Source organism: Oncorhynchus masou, chromosome 6 (genome assembly GCF_036934945.1).
Source record: "Oncorhynchus masou masou isolate Uvic2021 chromosome 6, UVic_Omas_1.1, whole genome shotgun sequence".
Taxonomy (NCBI): Eukaryota; Metazoa; Chordata; class Actinopteri; order Salmoniformes; family Salmonidae; genus Oncorhynchus; species Oncorhynchus masou.
The window spans coordinates 55295617-55313360 of NC_088217.1; the positions used below are offsets into that span (position 1 = coordinate 55295617).

The 17744-nt window shown below is 44.3% G+C and overlaps 1 protein-coding gene across 1 annotated transcript in view; it reads left to right on the forward strand.

Moving 5' to 3' along the window:
* Positions 1-17744, forward strand: part of LOC135542310 (kinesin-like protein KIF21B) — a 112958-nt gene that overhangs the window by 85910 nt on the left and 9304 nt on the right. The window contains 13 exon segments of the mRNA XM_064969188.1: positions 454-619; positions 750-810; positions 1928-1982; positions 2529-2740; positions 2988-3062; positions 3388-3414; positions 3416-3496; positions 13135-13271; positions 13482-13662; positions 13953-14117; positions 14319-14436; positions 14728-14898; positions 16002-16201. Coding sequence (XP_064825260.1) covers positions 454-619; positions 750-810; positions 1928-1982; positions 2529-2740; positions 2988-3062; positions 3388-3414; positions 3416-3496; positions 13135-13271; positions 13482-13662; positions 13953-14117; positions 14319-14436; positions 14728-14898; positions 16002-16201 — 1649 coding nt within the window.

Genomic DNA, 17744 nt, shown 5'->3' on the forward strand with positions numbered 1-17744 from the left:
TGTGTAGTATAACAAGCAGCATTAGTTCATTGTTTGGTTTTTCAGTCACTGGTAATTTGGACAAATCGCTATTTTGCAGGTGTTTAGCATCTTTTGATTTTGAAGGGGAGGGGACATTCTTGCAAAACTTGGTAACTTGCAAAAGAGAGATGGGTGGAGCTCCTCATTCTGGTTCCGCTCCTCGTTCTAGTATTTCCTGATTTCTTCTCTTAACATGTATGAACCCAGAACTAAAGTCTCACGTGATTGGTCAGCTGCTCGATTAAGTTCTGGGTTAAACAAGGTTAGCCAGAAGTAGCTGTATAGTTGATATATAGTTGATATATGCCCCCCTCTGCTGGTCTTTCCAGGAACTGCAGGAAGCTCAGATCACTTGGAGTAATGGTGTTAGTAACTATTGTGTGTGCGTGTGCGCATGTGTGTGCGCGCGCGTGTGTGTGTGTGTGTGTGTAGGGTTTACAGGTGGCTCAAAAGGAGTCTCAGATCCGTCTGTTGGAGGGCCAGCTGAGACAGACAGATATGATTGGCTCTGCCCATAACCACATCATCCTGGACGCGCTGAGAGAAAAGGCTGAGTGTATCCCCGAGCTGCAGGCACTCATACACAACGTACAGCAGGGTGAGGACACGCACCGAGCATGCATGCACACTCACTCACTCACTCACTCACTCACTCACTCACTCACTCACTCACTCACTCACTCACTCACTCACCCACTGTTTCTGCATGTTTCTATCTGTGTTGACAGAGAATGGTTATGTCAGCACCGACGAGGAGCCTTCAGAGTTTAGCCAGCCCTCTGACGGCAGGTAAGACTACGCAATCCGCTTCTGGGGCCTCATTTATAACAGTTGCGTAAATGTAACACTAAATGTCTACGTGCGCCATTTCTGAAAAGACTGTGCACGCACAAAAATCTGGAGATTTATTAACTTGGCGCACACCATACATATGCATATTTCTTGTTCTAAATCAGACCTGACTTTAGTGCGCGTGTGAACAAGCATCATAACTCCGCCTGAAAACACCCATAATTCACCTTTTTATGGTGACAATTAACACCCTTATTTGCTCTGCACTTTGGAAGTATTGGAATTAGGCCTAGACAGTATCTAAAGCAAATGGCAACGGTGAACTTGATCAAATGTCTTCTCTTGCAGTGACATTTGCTTCATCTGACCCTTTCAAATTGTTGGTGACCTGTAAACCGGTCGTTTGAATGCAGTAATGTTTGCATTCACTTTGGTTGAGGTGGTCCTGAGAGAGAGAGAGAGAGTCAGAGAAAGAGATTTTTGATTTTGTAATTGTACATTATAAGACCAAGTTATAATTCCACTGAAACACTTTATAAAACAACCAACACAAAACTATGAAACGGAAGAAGGTTTTAAAAAGTTGTGTTTATATCAACTGTTTAACAAAAACACACTAGAACCTATTTCCTACACTGTTAAAAACAATCTTGTAATTGTCATGGTAAATTGCTGTATAATCAACAGACTTCATTCATACTGTATGAACTGAATACAGTAGATTACCGTAATCTTACATTGTGGGAAGAAATTCAATGGACGGAAGATGTATTTTGGACATTACCGTAAAAAAAAAATGCTACATATGCGACGCAGTCCTTCCAACGACTAGAAACCGGGCGTACGCGCGGTCTACAGTTTGTGGGAGGATAAGCACCTTCTCAAGTCAAGTTCAGTTCTTTAGAAATGGCCAACTTTTGCGTGACAACTGGCGCGTACGCATGTTCTGGAGCATATGTGGTTCATTCGCAACGTTTTATAAAGGAGGCCCCCTTGAACCCCCACACCACATACTCATCGTCACTCATTTTCCGTGTGCGGTTACATTTCTTCCTTTTCTCTCTCTCTCTCTCTCTCTCTCTCTCTCTCTCTCTCTCTCTCTCTCTCTCTTCAGTGTGTCCCGGATGAAGTCCTCAGCCAGTCAGGATGACTGCAAGCTGAAGGTTCAGGTAGGTGAACGTGTTGTTTCAGGTGTAGGCTGCAAAGCGTCTGTCTCCTCTGGTCAGCAGTTATTTGTTGTTGTTGTTGTTGTTTATTTCACGCTGACTCATATGACATGTTTGTGGATACAGTTACAGCACTGAAGGAGATTCCGTCGACTGAACAAAGTCGAGGTTGTTGTCAGTGAAATCATATCTGTAGTTGTACTCAGCTGCCAGGAGATGGCAGCCTCTGCACATGAGTCATTATGGCCATGATAGTTGCCTTCACAGAACCCCAAGATAACTAAACTACTCTATCCAAAGCATTGGAGGCTGCAGAGGGAGGATGGCTCATAATAATGGCTGGAACGGAGCGAATGGAATGGTATCAAACAATGGAAACCGTGTGATTAATGTGTTTGATACCGTTCCACTTATTCTACTCCAGCCATTACCACCAGCCCGTCCTCCCGAATGAAGGTTCCACCAACCACTTGTGATCCCAAGGTATAGTTTGTTCTATTGAATGCGTAATTGGACATTTTTCTTCCTCCCCTTTCCGCCTCTCCCCAGACTGAGCCCCGTCTGTCAGCCCAGATGAAAGCGGTATCGGCAGAGTACCTGGGTCCCGTGTTAGACCCGTCCACTAAGAACATCACCAAGTCCCTGGCCTCCCTAACAGACATCCAGGAGAACGGCGGCTCAGGTGGCCTGAGCCTCACTCTCCCCATCTTTCGAGACAGGGTGTCCAGGACCATCAGCCTGCCTGTCCGGGGACACACCTTGTGAGTCTTAGGCTATGGTGCACTGTTCCTTATGAGGAGTTCCAATATGGCAGATGGTGGCTTCAGAACAGTGCCACTTGTCAACCATCTAGGGAATCTGTTTCTATGGTCGCAATACTTGCCAATGCTAGCTTGCTATGGCTATACATGGCAGTGTCACATGCTAATTCTAACAATCTGCTACTGTATGCTAATGCTTATTTTCGCTCTATCTCGTGCTCTCTCTCGCTCTGTGTGTGTTTATCAGTCCTCGGCAGTCTCGGGGGGGTGACACCTCCCCTCTAACAAGGAGGAAGTCTTATGACCGAGGCCAGTCTTACAGGTAGCTAACTCTCCCCCTCAACTAATCAGTAACCAATACATTGTTTAGTTGAATCTCTTTCCACAGATCCTTTTACCAGTGTTCCTGCATTATTGTATTCCTTTTTAATTATGTGACGTGTGTTGTGACCCATGTGAAATGCACATTAAATAAATCTGACTTAATCAATCAATCAATCGGTTGAATATGAGACACAAAGTCAAAAACTGGAAAACAAGCTGTTCTCATCATCTCCCGCATCTCACCACACCACACCCCCCCTCCCCTCCCCTCTCCCCCACGTCCCTTCTCCCCCGCACCCTTCCCACCTATCTCTCTCTCACAGAAATGCTGATGGGCATACTCCCCCATCCTCCCCCTCTCAGAACCAGAAACGACCGCAATGTCTTTTCAAGGCTCACCAGCAACCAGAGCCAAGGCTCCGCACTGGACAAGTAAGTACACATACACACATAAACACACGAACGCACACTGTCAGTTCGAGATGCCTCAACATAGGGAATAGGGTGCCATTTGGAACCCACCCTATGTCTTTTGATTTCATAACAGTCTTCAGGCAGTCTCGAGTCAGCTGTGGAAGTCGGCTTACATCCTTGAATGCATTGACTGTAAGTTGTTTTGTATACACTGAGTGTCTGCTACATGACTCAAATATATGATGTTGAGAGTGCTGTTCCGAAAATAATTCAAATATATACTCTATTTGTTCAATCTAAGTGTTAGACTTTTTCCTCCTAGATCAAAATAAGCCTCAAGCAAATTCCCTTTTCCTCTACACTGTAACAGAAAAGTAAATTATACTGTAATTTGGGATATTATTAACAGTAAAATACTTAAAATGTACAGGGGACAGATTGAAGTGGCAGCAAGTCTTAAATGGTTGAGCATTTCACCGTGTCCATGAAGGTCTGGAGTCACTGTCAGTTTGGAAGCCTTTGCCTAGAAGTGCAAGCCAACCTGCTTGCACCAGTCCCTTGTAATTACAGTAAAATATTGTGAAATCCAAAACCCCTCCCCTTAATGTCATTCATCCATTCATTTATTCATTCATTCTGATTATGGTAGTATTTGCTTTTACTGTATAATACGTGAAATGTTATGGGTATTGTACACCGTACTTGCTTTGATACCATATTTACCTTATAGTACATGTGCTGTAATATGAAATGGAAAATGTTCACTTGCCACTGAGCTGCCTTTAAATTACTGTCAAATTCCCGGCAACCCCTTTACAGTGTCGTGTTCCATTCTTTTTCCAATCAATTCTAATTCTCAGCCCTGGAAATGGCATCCGTTAATTCTCAGCCTCTGAATTGTTTGTGTAATTTCACATCTTTATTAATCCTGCTATAGGTTGTTGAGTTTATTGATCCGGTGTAGTAAGTGATGGGTAACAAGAGTGCGTGCACATTTGTGCGTGTGTGTACTAGGGAGGTTGGTCTACGGCTGCCTGATAACGCCTGTGGATTCTCTCGATCTTCACCCAGGAGTAGTTCATTGAGCCCAGAGGAACTTGTTTCGATTCCTCTCTGGGATATTGTCAGCAGGCAGCCATTTTGTTCTGATTTGAGTTGAGTGCTTGTGGATAGGATACAGTTTTAGGCGTGTAGCTACACCATCAGGGCCATGTTTCACAAATGTGTTACGTTACATGGTTTATTGTTGGTTTGATGTTTGCCGAAACTGGGAGGTTGATCTAATTTGGCCCATAGTGTTTGACAGTAGAGGATGAGGTGTGGGCTGGAAAGTTGGGTTCATCATGAGTTTTAGTTACAGGGCATGTATGATGTTTAGCATGGTTTTCACATCAGCGTGTTTTGGGAACAGTTTTACATCCATCTGGTATGTTTTGACAAGAATCGATCCAAGTTATTACGTTTCTTTTCACACTGAGTGGGTTCACTTTGCTTTGGGTTTTCTTATGTTTATTCATTTATCCAAGTCTTCCTCTTCACATAAGGTTGAAGTCGGGAAGTTTACATACACCTTAGCCAAATACATTTCAACTCAGTTTTTCACAATTCCTGACATTTAATCGAATGTAAAAATGGTCTGTCTTAGGTCAGTTAGTATCACCACTTTATTTTAAGAATGTGAAATGTCAGAATAATTGTAGAAATAATTATTTATTTAAGCTTTTATTTCTTTCATCACATTCCCAGTGGGTCAGAAGTTTACATACACTCAATTAGTTTTTGGTAGCATTGCCTTTAAATAGTTTAACTTGGGTCAAACGTTTCGGGTAGCCTTCCACATGCTTCCCACAATAAGTTGGGTGAATTTTGGCCCATTCTTCCTGACAGAGCTGGTGTAACTGAGTCCGGTTTGTAGGCACACGCGTTTTCAGTTCTGCCCACAAATGCTCTATAGGATTGAGGTCAGGGCTTTGTGATGGCCACTCCAATACCTTGACTTTGTTGTCCTTAAGCCATTTTGCCACAACTTTGGAAGTATGCTTGGGGTCATTTTCCATTTGGAAGACCCATTTGCTGTTGTTCTGGGATTGATTCGAACTTTTCGCACCAAAGTACGTTCATCTCTAGGAGACAGAACGCGTCTCCTTCCTGAGCGGTATGATGACTGCGTGGTCCCATGGTGTTTATACTTGCATGCTATTGTTTGTACAGATGAACATGGTACCTTCAGGCGTTTGGAAATTGCTCCCAAGGATGAGCCAGACTTGTGGAGGTCCACAATTTTCTTTCTGAGGTCTTGGCTGATTTCTTTTGATTTTCCCATGATTTCAAGCAATAAGGCACGAAGTTTGAAGGTAGGCCTTGAAATACATCCACAGGTACACCTCCAATTTACTCAAATGATGTCAATTATCCTATCAGAAGCTTCTAACGCCATGACATCATTTTCTGGAATCTTCCAAGATGTTTAAAGGCACAGTCAACTTAGTGTGTGTAAACTTCTGACCCACTGGAATAGTGATACTGTGAATTATAAGTGAAATAATCTGTCTGTAAACAATTGTTGGAAAAATGACTTGTGTCATGCACAAAGTAGATGTCCTAACCGACTTGCCAAAACTATAGTTTGTTTAGAAGATATTGGTGGAGTGGTTGAAAATTGAGTTTTAATGACTACAGCCTATGTGAATGTAAACTTCCCGACTTCAACTGTATCTTATTGCACTACTGACATCTTCCTCGTTAGGAATATTCCTCAATATTCCTGATCTGCTCCTGTCCTCACAAAACAATGACATCTGTATGATAACAGGTTCTGAATCTGAATAGGTGTAGTCTGATTTCAAACCCATGGCACACAAACCTTCTTAAAATCGTTTCTCAGAGATGGAAGGATGCCGACGTTGCTGACAGCCTGATTTTTATATGGAGTACAGTTGCACATTTGCACTTACAAAAGCCATGCATCAATATGCTGGCCACTAATAACCATACCCCAATAAACCTTTTACGGTATTACAAATCAAATACTATGGCTGAATTTATGAAGGTTTTGTTATGTTGCCTTCCAACAGCTTTACTCCCTACAGACATTATTTAATGCCCAACTGGCATTACAAAGCCTGCTCTCTCATAGTAACAATCCTGCGAAATGAGCAGTAAAATATTTATAATGTACGTCCAAATGGCACCCTATTCCCTTTATAGTGCACTACTTTATTTAACCTTTATTTAACTAGGCAAGTCAGTTAATAACAAATTCTTATTTACAATGACGGCCTACAAATGGAATAGGGTGCCATTTGGGACAGGATGATAGTGTAAAACTGCCTTTTATTGCAACGTTTGCAGTGTTTTCCCTAGTTTACAACTCCGGGAATAGGTGGTACGCCAGAGCAGATCTTTCCCACAGAGACAGCCAAGAGTGGTGGGTTCTTCTGTGACGTCCAGTCTGAATGACAACCCTGTCCTCCAATCAACTGCCTTCTCCCTGCTGATAACGCAATCCCCTCTCTCTGGCCTGCCCCTTCCTCCTCCTTTACTTCCTGGTTATCCCAGTAACCCCTCCCTCTCTTATTGCACTTCTGTTTTATCCCTTCCTTCTTTAATCTAGACCCAAACTGCTAAACCCTCCTATTGTAGCAACTTTTTTTATCTCTCCCCCAACCTAATCCTAACCCCGCCGTGGGCTAGTGTGAGTGCCATGCCATCTCTACTACTTTGTCTTGTCACATTCTAAAACATGCTGTCACTCAGGCTAGCCATAGTCTAGGTGGCAAATCGCTGTATACCTTTACCCACCCCTATCCCCAAGCCTAACCCAAACCTGCATCTTAACCTTACCTGTATAACCCTTCCTCCCCTAGCCATAGAGCTAAACACCCCTCCTTTCCTCTCCTCTCCTCTCCTCTCCTCTCCTCTCCTCTCCTCTCCTCTCCTCTCCTCTCCTCTCCTCTCCTCTCCTCTCCTCTCCTCTCCTCTCCTCTCCTCTCCCTGCTCCTAACTCTGTTAACGTTGCTCCTAACCTCCTTTCCTGTCCTGCTCCTAACCGTGCTCCTGTTCTGTCTTCAGGTCGGATGACAGCGACTCCTCTCTCTCGGAGGTGCTCAGGTAGAGATATCTGTCTGTCTCTGTCATTCTGTCTCTTCTCTTGCCTGTTTGGCCAGTCACTCAGCTGGCCACTCCTCCTTTTCTGGGGTGGGCAGAGTCGATGTGGAGCATGCTTTAACCTCATCGGTCCCCTCTCACCTTCCTCCAATCCCCTTCCACCTGTGTGGTGTTCTATTCCTGTGGTGCCCCTCCCCACTACTCATGGGATCTGAATGAACCTTTTTCGTCTGGAGAGCTTGGGTTAAGTAATAACCCATTTGGGTGAGGGCAGTTACATTCAAGCTAAGGCTACAGAGGATAATGATTCTGAGAGGATAGCATCTATGAACCATTGACAGCACATAAATAGACCTTGTTAACATGATGTGTTAAAAACATCCCAATTTGTTTGTTTTTTTGGTAACCCAGGGCTGAGTAAACATTGGATAGCACACATACTGGGTTATTTTGACCCAGCCAGTTGGGTTCCGTGAATAACCCAACATGTTGGGTTGTTGGGATTACCCAAACATGGGTTAATTTAACCATCAGTTGGGTATTTCTTTTTATCTTCCTGCTGGGTTGACCTAGCAGTTGGGTCTTTTTGAAGTAGGTTAGCTTTTTTTGTCATTAATCTTGTTCTCGAGGCAGCTCTGCAGAGTGGTCACTACTAGCTGGCACAGTCACAAAGTCAATGAAATCAGATTTTAAGCCTAAACCTTAACCTTAACCACATTGCTAACCCTAATGCCTGAAGGCTTCCACATGCTTTGGTTAGGCTGGCGCTGACACCTAGCCGAATTGGAACAAGTGTGCCTACATACACCCTAACAATAGTACTGTTTGTCCATATTGAGACGACATTGCCAGTATACACTTCCTCAGAATAGTCTGAATTTGTACGTTTTTGACAAGGAGATCTTAGCCGCACAATTTACGTGTTCGGTGCGCTATTTCTCAAGTGAAGAATGTGCATTGAAATAAGTTGTCTATATTTGAATGACGGCAAACACTTAATTAAAGAATCTCAGAGAGTCCACACAACTATCTGACCAGTGAACATCACCGACGAAGTGGCGTAGACTTTGGATTCCGAACTTCGGCATGCCTCCGAAAAATGTTTTGGTGCAGAAAACAGCTGAAAAGAACCTTCCTGACAAATCGAACAAAATGCCACAAAATAACGTTGTAATATACGTACGAACTGTTTCGGATGGGAATCATGCGGACGCCTTAAACCTAATCTTAAATCATAACCAATGTTAACTTTGCAGCTGGCCCATCTAGCGGATATCGCTCAGTTCTGCCTCCAGGGCAAGATTCATGAGAATAAAGGTTCACCTGCCTTTTGCAACGGTTATCCTTAGGTTATTTTTGGGAGCCATAGCTTTTTAGGGGTGTGGCTTTCAGAGATCTTATTGTCCACCCGTGAGAGTAAATGCCATTCCTGTTCATCATGTTACATTCACATACTGTAAATAAAAACGTTTCTTTACATTTTTGTTGTTGTTCCATTTTACACCTTCTTGTAGATTCTTAACATTATTTATTACATATTATAATAAGGTGGTATCTATCCCAAAATATGTTTTGTGTGCTTTATGGAACTCATACTTCTGTGGGCCTCATTGAAGCTACGTAAATGTCAATGTTCAACCTAAAAATGTGATAACTATACAACAGAACAGATAAACAGGAATGACATTTGGCTAAAAACAACGATCTGCTCTGACTGCTGTGTAGTGCCACTGTTTAAACTCTCTTTCCCCAGACTGTAAAATCGGAATTGCATTTCCGCGCCGACATAATCAATCACTGTTTTTAATAACCCTTTCAGAAAGTTCAGAATGACATACGGAGACTTGGAATTGCCCTAAAACAGTGGGCTGCGCCAACAATGAATAATTTAACCCTTGTGGGGGTGCTCTAGTTGATATGTTTAGTGGTTATTGCAGTGCCCTTGATTTGTTATGGGACCACACAACTTGCCCTGAGCCTCACAGCTATTTCAACCTGTAATAACCTGCCCATTGCAAACCAGGATGAAAATCCGGCAACTTTAGAATGACGACGAATTTTTGCCGACTTTTCTATTGCCGGCAACAAAGCCTGTACTTTTAATCATAATAGCGGCAATGTGTTTTAAAAGTCCCGCCTAATCCCCTCAGTATAAAGATCACCTTTCGTTCCGGCTTTGGCACACATTAAATCCTACACATTGTACACGTTACATTACACACAAAAACGACGTCAGCAGCCTGGAGTTTGACTGTCGCCAACGTCTTATTCGTCATAACAAGGTCATTGTTTACAAGGAATGGCGAGCTAAAAAAAAATAGCTTACGGTTGTGAATGTGAGGGGGGAAAAAAACAAGACAGTCCATTCTGTCTGAGACCTTTTTGACGCATAAAGATCCTATTCAATTACAAGAGGGGCTATCTCCTAAACGTTCAACGTTCCAGAATGGGGTGGCAGGCGTAATTGGTCTGGGAGAAATCCGAACCAGTCTAATTGGAATGAAAGTCAGTAGAGGCATGATCCTGATTTTAATTATGCGAGGAAATGAAAGTAATGCAAGTGATGTATCAGAAATTGTGTAATAGAATTATTGTCAACCTAACATATTGTCATATAATTGTTATACAGTTTTATACACATGTTCTGTATAAATAGGATCTTTAAATATATGTGAACAGAACACAACAACAGGATCAAAATTGCCGGCTGTGCACAACATGTGTATAATACCCTTTACAGGCAGACTACGGTATATGCTGCCTATAACCGGCTGTGCACAACATGTGTATAATACCCTTTACAGGCAGACTACGGTATATGCTGCCTTTAACCGGCTGTGCACAACATGTGTATAACACCCTTTACAGGCAGACTACGGTATATGCTGCCTTTAACCGGCTGTGCACAACATGTGTATAACACCCTTTACAGGCAGACTACGGTATATGCTGCCTTTAACCGGCTGTGCACAACATGTGTATAACACCCTTTACAGGCAGACTACGGTATATGCTGCCTTTAACCGGCTGTGCACAACATGTGTATAATACCCTTTACAGGCAGACTACGGTATATGCTGCCTTTAACCGGCTGTGCACAACATGTGTATAATACCCTTTACAGGCAGACTACGGTATATGCTGCCTTTAACCGGCTGTGCACAACATGTGTATAACACCCTTTACAGGCAGACTACGGTATATGCTGCCTATAACCGGCTGTGCACAACATGTGTATAACACCCTTTACAGGCAGACTACGGTATATGCTGCCTATAACCGGCTGTGCACAACATGTGTATAACACCCTTTACAGGCAGACTACGGTATATGCTGCCTTTAACAAACAAATCGGTGGTAAAGAAGAATGTGGTAAAGATGGGACAGTTTGAATTGGGTTCTTATACACATTGCCCAATTTTTTTATTTTTTTTATTTTAAAGGCGACAATTCATAAAGTCTGTCTGTAAAGGGTGAAAGTCTCCAATAATACAAGTAGATGACGGGAGAGAGGAAAGAAGGAAAAGAGGTATGTGGATATTTCGAGCCTGAAAACCCTCTAGGCTATTCTTAGCCGGTTGTCGCCGTCAACTCTCTCGGTGTCTCTCTCTCTCTCTCTCTCTCTCTCTCTGATAATCTAACATACGTAGAGATTGTAGAGATAAAGAAATAGACATTATAGATCAATCTCACTTATCACCGCTCTAATCATCGTACTGACAGTCTTATTACACCTCTCTGGTTTTCATCACATTTATACATAGATAATGGCATTATCATAGACGGATCTCCATCTTATCTCATTATATGGGAAGCCAGGTTTGGAACGTTCAGAACCACACAACACACAGGCAATACCTTCCATTACATTCTATTATTTCAGGATAGCAGAAATGGAATAACAAATGTAATGACCCTGTTTTGAAAGGCTTTTGAGGCTTTTGAGGTCAGGTCCTCTGTTCTCTCCTTGGAATGAGCGATCAGAAAAAGACACTGGTTGATTGATTGGGCAGAGTGTCCACACAACTATCTAACCAATGGGAATAGTGAATAGAAGCACTCTTTCAGAGCCTATTGGCTCACTTGTGAAAGTTCCCCTGCTCTCCCTGGACATAAGGTTCATTCAGAAGACAGCCCTCTTATCCATAAACCCAGTGTCCAGTTCCAAACCAACAGATTTTGATTTTGATTTGGAATTGGGACGATATACTAGCCCTGTCACACCTAACCTCCATCCTACCTTTACCCCCTCCCTCCTCTGTGACAAGACAAAGGCCTGGTTCCAATCAACCACTCACAGTCCATTTGGAATGGATCTAGGCCACAGACAGAGAAGGAGAGGGGGTCTGATGTGACAGCCCCCCCCCTCCCCCATTCTCTCACTCACTCAACTGTCCCAGAAGCCTCTGCCTCTGCCTTCGCCTGAACACTGAACTGGGATGGGCTCAAAAGGGGCAAGGGCAAGGACCACGAGCTAGCTCACTCTTGATTGGTGGAGATGCTGCATGTACTGTCGATGCCACAAGTTGATGTTGTTGTTTTTTGAGTTGGCTGTTGCCGGGCTGTCGTTGAGTTCTGCTTCTTCTTTGGCGCCGTGAACCGCCGCCATTCTCTATCATCATTTGAATGAGCTGCACTGTGTTTCTGTAGAATTTGTCATTTTTGGGGGTTGTTTTGTGTTTCAATACATTTGCGTTTTTGAGACTATAGCTGTCATGCATGCAGCTTCTCTTTCTCGCATCACTGTGATTGGCCTAGGCTGGTCTAGCAGCCGTGACATGCTGTTCACCTGCTTTACCCGCACAAGAGGGGAAAAATATCCCTATGGGACAAAGGGAAGTGTGTGTGTGTGTGTGTGTGTGTGTGTGTTTGAGGGGTCCAGGGAGACAGAACTGTCCCAGTTTTGCCTTTAATCACTGGTCCCTTTATCCCCACTCACTAGAGAGAGAGAGCGACAGGGCTCTCTCTCTCTAGTCCCCCCTGTGTCTCACTTGGCCGGCTCCCCCCGAGTGCTCTGGCAGTGAGAAATTAAAGAGGGAGAGAAAGGGGGAGAAGGATAGAGAGAGAGGGGGAAGGGTGGCAAGAAAGAGCCAGGCTAAAGAGAGAGGGAGAGAGAGAGGGGGATGAAGAGACAAAGGGAAACTGGAGGAAGAGGCTCCTTATCTCTGAGAGTTTTTTTTTTCTTCACTGCCAGCCAGGAGATTGATGGTTTTAGACCAGGCTCTCTAATTGAGCTTCCACAAAAGAGAGGGATAGAGAGGAACGGGTGGGTACAGAGAGGGAGGGAATGGGAGGGAGTGGTTATACCTGTTTATCTCCAGCAGGGGGCATGATAGAGCTGTGCTTCTTTTGACCTGGCTGGAGTTTCTAAGTGTGTGTGTTGCACATTTGTGTGGGTTCTGTGTGTTCATTCATTGAGGTGTGGAGCCGATCTTTTCATATTTGATGAAGTGTGTATGAGCTGTTTTGTATCTGTGCGGGGTTAGTGGTCTGTGTGTTAGTGTTTGTGTGTGTGTGTGTGTGACGGTGTGTGTGTGCGTCTCCCTCAGGGGTGTGATCACTCCCACGGGGGGAGTGAAGGGGGGACGGACGGCACCCCTCCAGTGTTCAGCCATAGCAGAGGGACACTCTAAACCTGTCCTCTGTGTGGACGCTACAGATGAACTGCTCTTCACTGGATCCAAAGGTACAACAACAATGTCCTAACTCGGACCATGGGATGCCTTTTGTCTTTGGAAACAAACATAAATTGGTGAAAGCGATCATGTTTAACCTTATGGACTATCAGTCCTTGCATCCATAGCTCCAGTCCCATCCCTTTATAGAAAAAGTGGCGGTGCTGCCAGTTTTTAGATGTTTTTGACCCGTCTCTTCTCTCTCTCTCGTTTCTCGTCAGACCGGACGTGTAAGATGTGGAACCTGGTGACGGGACAGGAAATTGTCACGCTGAAAGGGCACCCCAATAACGTGGTCTCAGTCAAATACTGTTCCTCCTCCTGCCTCGTCTTCTCTGTCTCCACCTCCTACATCAAGGTCTGGGACATACGAGACTCTGCCAAGTGTGTCCGTACCCTCACGTGAGTGGCTCGCTGTGTGTCTTTCCACCAATCACAGCTCACCTTAACCACCCTCACTGATCAGTCAGTGCTACTCTGTAACAGTCCAGACATGTTTACCAAAGATCAAGATCTCTCTCTTTCTCTCACGCTATCCCTCTCTCTCTTTCTCTCACTCTCTACCCCCAACCCCCACATCACTCTCTCTCTCTCTCTCTCTCTCTCTCTCTCTCTCTCTCTCTCGCGCTCTCTCTCTCTCTCTCTCTCTCTCTCTCTCTGTCTTTGTCTCTGTGTGTGTGCCCCCTCTCCAGGTCTTCAGGCCAGGTGGTATCGGGGGATGCGTGTGTGGGCACCACCACCCGTACCATCACGGTGGCACAGGGTGAATACCAGATCAACCAGATAGCTCTCAACCCCTCTGGCTCTGTTCTCTATGCTGCTGCTGGTAACACCGTACGCACCTGGGACCTCAACAGGTAACAGAAGGACACTGGTTTTTAGCATTGTAACCACTGCTATGCAGCAATATGTATTTACTTTTGCCGTTGATTTAGCTTTGTATGTACGTACATTAGCTGTGCCTATAAAAGTTTTCTAGCAATACAAAAACTCTCTCTCTCTTCCTTCCCTCTTTCTCTCCCTCTCTGCCTCTCTCCCTCTGCCCTTCCTTTCTCTAGGATGATGGCATTAGGGAAGCTGACAGGTCATATAGGCTCAGTGATGTGTCTCACTGTAGGTCAGTCTCTACTGGGCAAAGACCAGGTCATCACTGGCTCCAAGGACCACTATGTCAAGGTACTGGACACACTGCTATGCGCAGTGGCACACACACACACACACACACACACACACACACACACACACACACACACACACACACACACACACACACACACACACACACACACACACACACACAAGCATTTCCATTGTACCCCGTTACGCAGGCTACATCCTGATTATCTACCCTTCTCCTGAGGTGTGAACTGGCATACTTCCTGTTGTGGAGTCCTGTTGGAGTGTGCAACAATGTTTGCCTGCTGTTTGGTCATGTTTTCTGACTACTGTCCTGTTTTTTTGTGCCAGGTGTTTGACGTGGCAGAGGGCATGCTGGGTAATTTAGGCCCCGCCCACAACTTTGAGCCTCCGCACTATGACGGCATCGAGTGTCTGGCCATCCAGGGAGACGTTCTGTTCAGCGCATCACGAGACAACGGCATCAAGAAGTGGGACCTGGAGAACCAAGAACTCACCCAGGTACGCTCTTGGGGGGGGGGGGGCCTTTTTGGTTCCATGTAGAACCCTTTCCACAGAATAGCCCTTTTTTCTATGAGTGTAGAGGGAGGGAGGGAGGGAGACTGTGCGTGTGTCGTGGCAGCGGTAATTGAATGTCATTGATAGCAATACTGACGGTATTGGAGAAAAAGGAACGTACTGCTACAGTGCATGCGTGTTGATGAATGCTTATCTGTCTACAATGTGGTCAGCCTATAGCGGCAGGAGTGAATCCTGTGAGGTAAAAAGCTACCTTTTAAAAAATATAGGCCTTGTCTTTACCGGCTCAGCTCAAAGGTCTACAACCCAATCGATATCCTACTAGGGGCCAGGGGCCATAGTAGTGCACTATATAAGGAATATGAGGCAGCCAAAGTGTTAGCTCTGAGGGACACGTTAGTACTGTGTCATCCCAATTTTTTTGATTTGCCATGAGAGAATAGTCAACATTGTAGAGCAGGGTGGACAAGTATATCGATAGCTACTGAGTAGGGCTAGGGAATACTTACTTTGATCATTTGTTTATTGAAATAACTTCAGTGTATTTCAGTATTTTCAAATCATGTTTCCCGAATCAACTACTTCTATTGGAAAAACATTATGACATGACCCAACAGACCTGGGTTCAAATGCATTGGATTATTTAAATATTTGTATTGGAATATACACCTGCCTGTGTATTTGAGTATTTTTAAATACATGGCAATACTTTCTGAGTGTATTTCCAAATGCATTCCCATATTCAACTACTTGTGTTAATCAAAATACTTACTTCCAACATTGTCTTTGAAAGTAATTGAAGTACCCTAAATAGTATTTAAACCCAGGTCTGGTGTGTGCCCGTGTGGGCGTGCATGCATTCATGTAAGTATCCGGTAATGCTTTTTAAATCCTCTTGAATGTTGGGTAATCTTAGTCAAACACCCACAGTAAGCCTCCGTGGAAAGGATATCTGTGCCTAGTTTAGCAATAGAGGATCACGTGCACTGATATCAACATTGGAACTTAAGACACTACTTCTGTGACTGTGTGCAGGTGAAATTGTATATTTAAACTAAACTGAACCTTCCCCCCCCCCTCCACAGCAAATCCCCAACGCCCATAAGGACTGGGTGTGTGCGCTGGCATACGTTCCAGGGCGACCCATGTTGCTGAGTGCCTGTCGGGGAGGCATGCTGAAGGTGTGGAACGTTGATAACTTCACCCCCATAGGAGAGGTCAAGGGTCATGAGAGCCCCATCAATGCCATTTGCACCAACTCCCGGCACATCTTCACCGCTTCCAGGTAAAACACGACTAACACATGATTAGAACCATATTATAACTTATTATAATTTTCTCCGAGATGTATTTTTCACTTCATATCCAGGTATGATGTTACGCCACTGGAAGGGTAGAGTAAATATGGCATTTTGGGGGGGCTTTCAGTGGATGTAACTGCACTGTCAGGGGCATATTTCACAAATATATTTCATTACATGGGTTATTGTTAGATGACTGTTAATATACTTGTTGTTTGGCCTCACTCTGCTAGAGAGTTTGTCACATTAATGATAGACCTTATTGCAGCAAATCTATTAGAAAAAGTTACTCTGGAACAGTACATTCTTTCTGAGAAGATGCTATGACTAACAAGAAAATGGTATGGACTGCAACACAGAACATTGACTGGTGCATGAGGCATTCATTTTCCTTGTCAAGGATACATATTTTGGATATCACTCAGCCGTACACAACTAGTCACTTGTTTGGTAGAGCTCAGCTTGATGCACGCAACCAGGCGTATCATTGGCATGTGCAGTCTGTCTTTCTTCTTCCCGGCAAGGCATGGAAAACTTTAGCAGACTGACAGGACCATATGGTAAGGCGGTGAAGTGCACGTACGACATCACTAGGATTGGAGATTGAGAGGGGTTGGCATGGATCTGCTTCGCACGGCCAATAATCTCTGTCCTCCCTATACCTGCCTCTTTTCACCAAAGCCTTTCACTTTTCATGCTTATTGCACTTCCTGATCCATCGGAATACACCTTTACTAAACTAGTACCTTGTCTTCATCTTGTACTTAACCCACTTTAACCTCTCCTTTTCCCCTCTCTTCCTTCTCCTACCTCTCTCTCTCTCTCTTTCACCTTCTGTACAATGTCCGCTTCTCCTCCCCTCTCCTCCTCATCCTGCCCTGCCACAGTGACTGCAGGGTGAAGTTATGGAGTTATGTCCCAGGTCTGACCCCCTGTCTACCTCGACGGGTTCTGGCCATCAAGGGTCGTGCCACAAGCCTCCCATGAGCCTTCACTCCGACTCACAACCCCGCTTCCGCTCTCCTCTGGTACTTTCACTCATTCTCGTTGCTTTCTCTTTCTGATTTTCTTCATTTCTCCGTCCCCTGTCTTCATCTCTCTAGAGCCCTCTTTCTCTTGCTCTTTTAAAAAAATGTTGTCCCTCTCTCTTCCTCTCCCTCTCTTTATCTCGCTAATGCCCTTGCCCCATTGGCAGTCGGTGCCATGTAAGATGAGGGAGGATTTTTTTTTTCATGAGCATGGCCTTATTTCTATTACAGGATATTGGATGACTATCATTTATATTCCATTCACCCAGTTCAATTTAACAGTGATAGGTTTAGGCTACTACATGATACTTGTATTTTCCCTGTATCCATCATGAGGTTGCTACAACCGAGCCTATGAATGAAAGTTTACAACGTAGAGAATTTTGAGTAATCAAGGTGACAGACAGTGACACATTCAATACCGCCTGGCACACTCTTGCCTGCATCTAGCTGATCTAGGGAGTAATCATTAGTCCAACAGTTGCAAATGTGAATTTCT